At 41.8% G+C, this 8,969-nt stretch overlaps 1 protein-coding gene across 1 annotated transcript in view; it reads left to right on the forward strand.

Moving 5' to 3' along the window:
• The window catches only part of ITGA9 (integrin subunit alpha 9), a 243,351-nt gene extending 234,648 nt beyond the window's left edge, over positions 1 to 8,703 (forward strand). The window contains exon 28 of the mRNA XM_028751023.2: positions 846 to 8,703. Coding sequence (XP_028606856.2) covers positions 846 to 944 — 99 coding nt within the window. The 3' untranslated portion in view covers positions 945 to 8,703. The remainder of the gene's footprint in view (positions 1 to 845) is intronic.
• The last annotated feature ends 266 nt before the right edge of the window (positions 8,704 to 8,969 follow it).

The following is an 8,969-nucleotide window of genomic DNA, read 5'->3' on the forward strand; positions in this document are numbered from 1 at the left end:
GACGGTTTGGTCCAGTGAAAGGCGCCTATAGGGTGCTGCGCTCATCTCGCTTTTCAGGCCGAGGGAGCCGCCGTTTGTCCACAGACCGCTTTCTGGGACAGAGGCGGAAGGCTGAAGGGGGAAATAGATACTGTGGATCCCTCAGACCAAACACCAAGCCAGATATCTGCTCCCATGCACATCTATGTATTGTAGCATCCAATCCTCCCTCAAGTCCCCTTCAAGTCACTGGAATACCAGTCCAAAAAAAAATTCATCTTAAGGACTTTGCAAATTGCGATGCGTGTATAGGCCTAGGACCCTCGTACCTATGGGACCGCCTCTCCTGGTATGCCCCACGGAGAGCCTCAAGGTCCATATATAGCAACACCCTAGAGGTCCCGGGCCCTAAGGAAGTTAGATTGGCTTCAACCAGAGCCAGGGCCTTTTCAACTCTGGCTCCAGCCTGGTGGAACGCTCTGTCTCATGAGACCAGGGCCCTGCGGGATCTGATTTCTTTCCGCAGGGCCTGTAAGACAGAGTTGTTCCGCCTGGCCTTTGGCTTGGAGCCAATTTGATTCCCTCCCTCCCTCTCTTTTTTCTTTTCCTTCTCCTCCTGCAATGAGGCTACATTTTAAGATTTTAATGTTCCATTATTTTAATGTTGTATTTTATTTTTGTTTTTAAGTTGTAATCATTCATCTTGTTTTTATTATTGCTTGTAAGCCGCTCTGAGCCCGGCCTTGGCTGGGGAGGGCGGGGTATAAATAAAATAAATTATTATTATTATTATTATTATTATTATTATTATTATTATTATTATTTCAGAAATGCACTCTTCACGAAGATTTCTTTTTCGCTTGCAGATTGGCTTCTTCCGCAGAAAATACAAAGAGATCATTGAGGCTGAGAAGAACAGGCAAGAGAATGAAGACAGCTGGGACTGGGTGCAGAAAAGTCAGTAAACTTCTGGAGGGGAACCTTGAAAGCCCGTTCATGTGATACACACTCGCTACCCTATTGATCCTGCTCTTGTATCTTCCATATGTGGAAGAAGGAATCTTCTCCAGATTTTTCGGAGGCCCTGTTGTTCATCATCATCTTAAGCTAGGGAATGTATCCTGAGGCAACCACTGCAGGCATGTCAGGTGACTGGAGCAATTTGTACTTTCTGGAAGAGATGAACCTTGATAACTGAGCTGCAGTGCAGAACAATATTTATGAATCCAACACTTGTGGTATATACCCTCAGGGGAAGACTGTTGCCTAAAAAAAGTATTTTTTATAAATATAAGCTTTTTATACTGATTTTGACTTTTTATATATTTGTATCAATGTTTTATGTTTTCTATTGAATAGCTTTATATATATATATAGTTCACTAACAGTGCAGTCTTGTACACGTCTACTTACAAGTAAGTCCCATTGAATTCAATGGGACTTCCCTCCAGGTAAGCGGGTATAGGACCGCAGCTTAAAGCACTGATATCCAGCTGAAGTCTTGGACATGCATATATCATCCATACTGTACATTTGAACTTCAGTGCAGAAGAGGCAAGCAGATGAAACGAGATGAAACACCCTACGGACGCAATCCACTAGCCTTGGTGATGTTGTATATAAAGCCTTCAGTGGCACTAAGCCAAAATCCTTTCATTAAAAAGGTGGGGGGGGGGGAGGGAAGGAAAATATTTGAGTTGGGAGCTAAAGAACCATAAATGCTGCTCACATTGGATTTTGTGTGTGTCTGCTTTTCAGGGATCTGTCTATAAAGTATGTCACATTCTGGTTTTGTTTTGAAAAATACACTGCCCTTTTAAATCTCCCTTCCCACTTGGATGCAGATATGTCACGCCATCCTTCCCTAGGAGACCCTTTTCTAAAATAAGAAGCAGCACTTTTACAACTTCCAGAACAACCCCTCAGCAATGTTTTTAGGTAGGACTTGAGTGATACCATTTCTTTGCACTTCAAGCATGGCTTGGGTAGCGAGTGACGCACCAAACTGAATACCGCTTGATTGACAGCCCCTCCTGGTTTTGCAGACTCAGGCAGTCAGCACAGACAGGAGGCATTCTGAAACTTGGTCGACAGCTCCTGAGCTGTGCTTAGTATAAGAGGGTTGAATATGGAGCCTGCCTGACGTGTAAGGGCAGGATTCAGGTTGACAAATTCAGAAAATCCATTTAGAATAAAATAAGAAATGTTTTTCTTCTTTTTTGCAATTTCCTCCCCCTAAATGGTTGATCTATTTTTTATTTTTTAATGTGCCATCCTCTGTCTAGAACAAAGATGAAGGAAAATCAGAGGCCATGGGAAAAGAAGGCATGGGTTGAGGGATGTAAAGAAACAGTATTTAATGGCAGAGTATGGGGAAGGGCAGAGATGCTCAGTTGTGGAACATCTGTCCCGCATGCATAAAATCCTAGGTTCAGTAACTGCCCTTGTCCGAAACTTTGGAGAGTTGCTTCTGTTCATTGAAGATTAGTCAGATGGACCAATGGTCTGATTCCTATGTTCCTCAAATGGATGCTGTAACAGTACAATTCTGTACATGTCTACTCAGAACAGGGGCGGCTCATCCCATTTCACCACTTTAGGCAAAACGGGGAGGTGCCGGGCCCGCTCCACTGCCCCTCTGCCCAAACCTCACTTACCGGGGTTGCAGGGCGGCAGCTTCCGGCAAATCTCGCAAGAACTAGCCGACTTCTTGCGAGATTGTATGTAACTTCCATGAGATCTTGCAAGATCTTGCTGGAAGCTGCTGCTTCTCCTCCCTTCTCTAGTGACAGGGATGGGCAGCTGCCTCAGTCTGCCTCATGGCTGGGCCAGCCCTGACCCAGACATCCCGTGGAGTTCAATGGGGATTACTGCCAGCTGCCTGGTTCTGGGACTGCAGCCTAAATGATTGGGCTGCATGTCTATCAAAATCACTTTGCTCCCCTCTCTCGACGTGTGGCATGCTTTATAGATGACAAACTATTCCTTGCAACCAAATGACAGGAACTGTCACTCATTTCGGCTTCTATGTACCCTTGTTCGTAGGGCATATTGCACTGAAGAAAGCAGCAATGAATGTCTTCCTTTGGCTACCCTGACTTCACTGATATGTAGCCCTTTGTCAATGGGAAGGAACTGGGGAGTCAAGATCTTATAAATATAAACAAAAGAAACTCCCATTATCTAATGCCTGGTTATTTTATGATTGTTTAATCTGTCCCTGTTATCACCTATCTTTTGTTTTTGTGACTGCTGTGCAAGGTCAGATCAGAAACCTATGCTTAGATAAAGAAATATTCCCATGGTTCAGCTGAGATTTATATTGAAAGTCCAGCAGTTTACACATTGGACCTCACTGGTTATCAGTAAGGTTTCGTTAGCAGAATTTGCTGCATGTCCCTCTATGTAAATAAGGCTAGATTAAGATTGGGCATACACTGGCAATAGAAATTTTCATCAGGTTTGTTGACAAATTACAATAGCAGGTAGTGGTGTTCAGCACAAGAAAACAGGTATTTATGTTTAGCGCATGAATTCATCTCTCATAATGTTTAAAGCAATCACACGTTACATTAAGATGGGAGATGTATTCAGGTGCCTTTCTTGGTAAAACAAAAATCTTCTCTTTGGTAATGATTCTTTAACATGTTTTCTTGCAGCTCCATCCTAATGGATTATAGCATGGTGAATTCTTAAGTGACTGTTGGGAATAGCTCAGTCCTCACTTTGGGGTTGTACTGTCTTAATGTCATTTGGGAATGAGATTGCCTGAAACAATATACACAATTTACAGTGTAAATTTCAGAGTTTTATGGAACCACATGGAAGAGTGGGCCAGTTTTCAGGTAACTGCCATGACTTTCTGAATGCCTTGCTATGTTTGGCCGAGGTGGCACTGCCAAACACATGAGGCTGACCATAGCTCATCTACTCCAGCAAGTTCTAGGAGTGACTTACCAAGAAGGCCGGTGGGGTTCTTTCCAAACCCTCCTACCTGAGTTCTTTGCGCTGGAGCTTGACAGCTGTGATCTTATGAACCTGTGGCTTTTTCCATGCCAGGTATATTCTCTGCCTCTGAGGTCTGTACTATTTAACAATGGCACTTCCAAATTAGCTCTTCAGTTGAAACATGCGTTGGGTTTTACATAGCTAACCACGTAGTCATGCACATTCAGTTGGTTGCAGCTTCTTCGTACTGTCTGAAGGGAAATGCAGGCTGTGTCTGGCGACCTCTTTGGATGTTACAAAGAATGTCCAAATGGCTACGAGTTCAATTGTGGTACTTTTACAGTGTACCGCAAGGTGGCATCCTGACCTTATGACTCAGGAGCAAGACTAGCTTGAACGTTCTCTTTGCATATCAGTGGCCGTCATTCCTCTAATTCCACTTGTAAGAAGCATGTGGAATCCTTATTCCGCCCACAATTTTTTGCTCCAGAGCTTTCCCTGCTCTTTAAAGCTCAATCAGAGCAAACAGCAATCCACAGAAGACACAAATTGCTCCAATTCAGCTTTAACTCTTTGTATTGCTGCTAATTTCCACCAGCCCAGTCTTTCGGTTTGTGAGCTTTCACTTTATATCACCGATAATGCAGGCAAACATTGTGACATTAATAATAAGTTTAAAAAGATTAAGAGCACCTCCAGCATCCAGTCACACGGCGTCTCTTTGATTATTTGCATATACTAACAAACCATAGACATGAGGAGGAAATTAAAACCATGATAGTTCCCAAAGAAAACTCACACAAAACCACAGAAATATTTATTTGCCGTTGCAATATTTTTTTTGTACAGTTTGAAGGTTTTCTCAGTGATTGTAACATGAATTCCTGAACAGATAACCAATATAGTTTTTAATGTGGAATAAACCATTGCTTCAAAATCAGCCTGCTATGGAAGGGCTTTGCTAAGCGACCCAGGAAGTAAAATAAGACTGCTTCAATATTGCAAAGTTATACCTCAGCACATTAAAAGAAGCAGCTATGCAATACCACAGACTGCCCCTTCTAATCACCAGCTGGTCTTGTTAATGGACAAATATTAATATTGACAAATTAAATTGGTATATTAAAGAATGACCTTCAGTTGCACTATTATATGTAAGAATTAGATCAAATTTTATCCTGGTGGGATCCTACTGATTTGATTGTTTATGTGCCAGGAGAGGATTTGGTTCCACATGTCTGCTTATTTTCACAAGCTGAGAGGCATGTTGAAATATTATTAATATTATTAACCAGAATATCATAAAAAGTAGCAATCAAGTACAGAAATGTTTGCATTCTATTATCTGCACTTTCTCTGCAAATCTTCAGAATTTGTCCCCAAAGGCCAAAACAAGGTCTCTGCAAAAACAACAGCAACAATTAATTAAAACATAGACAACGTGCTGCCCTTCTGTGGCACCCAAAATTAGCTCCTTGAGCTGCCCACCTCACATTGCCTGATGTTGATAGCCAGGGATGATGGACTTTGTAGTCCAAAGTATCCACAGGGCACCAGGTTATTTCAGCACCCCTCCCTCAAAACCTAGAATTTGGCTGGATTATTGATTATATCTAAGGACGAAGAAACACAAATCTTCAGCTATGTGTAGTTTATCTGTGATCTGTTGGCTTTTGGTTTTGTGTTTACAAATGGCTGCAATCTACTGCAGAAAACTGATGTGGAAGTACCTTCCTCTTTTATTGTGCAGGGCAGAAAGGTGTGTGTGTGTGTAAATTACATGTAGGGCAGCCACTTACGCATTGCCAAAAATGAGCATAGAAGAAGACAGAGATGTTCATATATATGCATGCTCAGAGAAAGAGCGTGTGTGCAAATTTAGAAATTATTACAGTAACTCAAATAGAAATACATTTCACCATAGCAAGGAAGATTGTGACAGATGACCTGTGAGCCTGCTCAGTCTGCTGTCGAAGTGCCAACTGTTGACAGACAACTTCAAGACCACCCCCCCCCCCGCTCTCCCTTCTTAAGTTCCTTTATTTTTAAACAGGACTTGGACTGACAGCCCTTCAAACAGAGGGCAATCCTCTGTATGATTGGCCATGTGGCCACCCTAATTCTGTCTGTACATATTTTATAGTGGTTGGTCTGAAGCCAGGGGTTAGAAACCTCACCCACCCATGCCGGTCTTCTGCTATAGATTGCAGCTTTTGTGGCTGCATTCTGGCAATTGCATGTGACTGAGTAGCACAGGTAGTTTGGCCATGTGAAAAAAAGAGAGGAGGGAAATTCACCAGCACTGCATTGAGTTTGTTAGATATTTTATAGCTCAGAGGCCACAAACCATTTTCTATGTTTCCGTTTCATGGCTCTCCCTTTTGGTTTCTTTGCAATTCTACTGTGATTGCTTTTTAGTTCCAGTTATAAAAAATAATAATCAGATTTTACAGTGGTATCCACCCAAATATATCAAAGAATAAATACTTCCAGCGTTCTTTAAACCTTTCACAGTTATATTTATTATTATCAATTGATTTTAATTACCACCAGTAATGTAAACAGACGCCATGCGATGGCATAGTGTCTTTCAAGTAACCACAAATGTGTGAACTGTGTGTGTGTAAGTGTGTAGAGAGTGGCTTTATGGGTTCCAGATCAGTACAAATTTTGCAGACAAGAATCAAACCTCAATGACTTCAGGGTTTTTAAGCTAATGGAAGCTAATTCATGATCTGTGCCTTGCTTCCTTGTGGCTCGTTCTGCAATCTATAAAGTTCTAGGTGACACAGCAAATATTTTCTGATGTTACCCTGCAATTGAAGAAATATGCAATTTATAATTTGATTGCAAGTTTGTACCTTTCTAAGTCCTTCCAACACTCCCATTACAAATCTCAGTGAAAAGGGTATTTTACCTGCCCTTCCAAAATGTATTAAGAAAACTCAAGTCATTGTTGGTTGATATCAATGTTATTTATACTTAGAGTAGACCCATTTAAAAGAGTGCACCCAGGTAAGTAAATTTCATTGATCTCAGTTAGTCAGCTCAGTGTATGTCTAACCACATATCACCCATTATCTCCAAATCCCATATCTGAACAAGAAATCGGTGGAGACTAGATTTTCCTATGATTAATGGAGGTTTTAGTAGTTTTGTTATATATGTTTATTCTGTGATGCACATACAGTTGTTGGTTATCTGTGACACCAGAATAGCATTCCATCCTCATTCCACAATTTCAGAATACGGCCATCAAAATACACAATGCATTCATTCTCATATTGAAGTCCTCATCTTCTCTTTTTCATGGAAATGCTCTTAAAAAAATAATTCTCCCAAGAGTAGTTAGAGCGAACCGCTTTTGCTGGTTCGATCCATATAATCCAATGTCTGGTCTGCCACCACTATGCTAATTCCAAGTGACCTTAATGAAATGTGGATTTTGTTTTTCTATTTAAAGTGTGACTTGAAGCTAATTAAAATGCTCAGGAAACATCACATGGCATGTCCGGACAGGCTCTTGGTAGGTTTGAATTCCCCACTTCATGTTAGCAATCACTGCCCTGCACATAAAAACCTAGCATGTCAGGAAGAAGCAATTTAGCATAGATTTTTATGTGAACGAGTATTGTAAATTGCAGTCCCTACATGCGGTTTGAACTGAAGAGCTATGTTCCAGGAAGAACTCCTCCATGTGCTTTTTCTGCTTATAGATGGGCTTCTCAGTAGTACCATATTTTTACCAAATTGCAATTCTGCACATTCTGTACTAGATGGGAAGGTTTGTTGTTGTTTAGTCATGTCCGACTCTTCATGACCCCATGGACCAGAGCATGCCAGGCACTCCTGTCTTCCACTGCCTCCCGCAGTTTGGTCAAACTCATACTGGTAGCTTCAAGAACTGTCCAACCTTCTCATCCTCTGTCGTCCCCTTCTCCTTGTGCCCTCCATCTTTCCCAACATCAGCGTCAGATGGGAAGGTATTAGTATTTAACTAATACAAGCTAACTAATACAATACAAGGGACTCGGGTGGCGCTGTGGGTTAAACCACAGAGCCTAGGACTTGACGATCAGAAGGTCGGTGGTTTGAATCCCCGCGACGGGGTGAGCTCCTGTTGCTCGGTCCCTGCTCCTGCCAACCTAGCAGTTCGAAAGCACGTCAAAGTGCAAGTAGATCAATAGGTACCGCTCCGGCAGGAAGGTAAATGGTATTTCCGTGTGCTGCTCTGGTTCGCCAGAAGTGGCTTAGTCATGCTGGCCACATGATCCGGAAGCTGTACGCCGGCTCCCTTGGCCAATAAAGCAAGATGAGCGCCGCAACCCCAGAGTCAGTCACGACTGGACCTAATGGTCAGGGGCCCCTTTACCTTTACCTTTCATACAAGCTGCAAAGGGGGGGGGGGAGGTTTCACAGGTTGATTTTGTGCCTTCATTTATGGCCAGTCCTTGGTGTAGCAGCACATAGCAGAGAAGACATGCGAAGTGTCAAAGCCTTGGGGCACATGTTTGAATATAAAGGAAGCCATTGTATCATTTTCACTCACTTGCTAAACATTTCACTCCAACTATAAAATTGTTAACTTTTGATGGATTTATTTGGGCCGAAGCATATGTTGTCTTGTTATTATCATTGTCACCTGTATTTACCGACTGTGTGTTCACTTCTATTTTAATACACTTGCACTGTTTTGGAAATTTCAGGTTTTAAAAAAGAGAGAGATAGAAACTTTTGGTGAATAATAAAAATGCCTGCAAAAATTATTATAATAAATTGAGTGTTGTGTAACTTTGCCAATCAACACACACAAACACACTCAGGAAATATCACATTTCTGTATGGAAAGTAGAGCCCAAGGAGCCCTCCTTTCAGAAGAAGGATTTTTCTGAAAGAAGTGAAGCGGAAGCCAAACTAATTGGTCGAAGCATTAAGGTCAGTTAATACCTTTCCTGTTATGCTGAAACATTTAATAATCATAATAGTCTTATTTCCCCAGCCACTCTGCACAGCTCCCAACAGAACACTAAAAAAAGAATAAA

The sequence above is a fragment of the Podarcis muralis genome, chromosome 12 (assembly GCF_964188315.1).
Source record: "Podarcis muralis chromosome 12, rPodMur119.hap1.1, whole genome shotgun sequence".
Lineage (NCBI taxonomy): Eukaryota > Metazoa > Chordata > Lepidosauria > Squamata > Lacertidae > Podarcis > Podarcis muralis.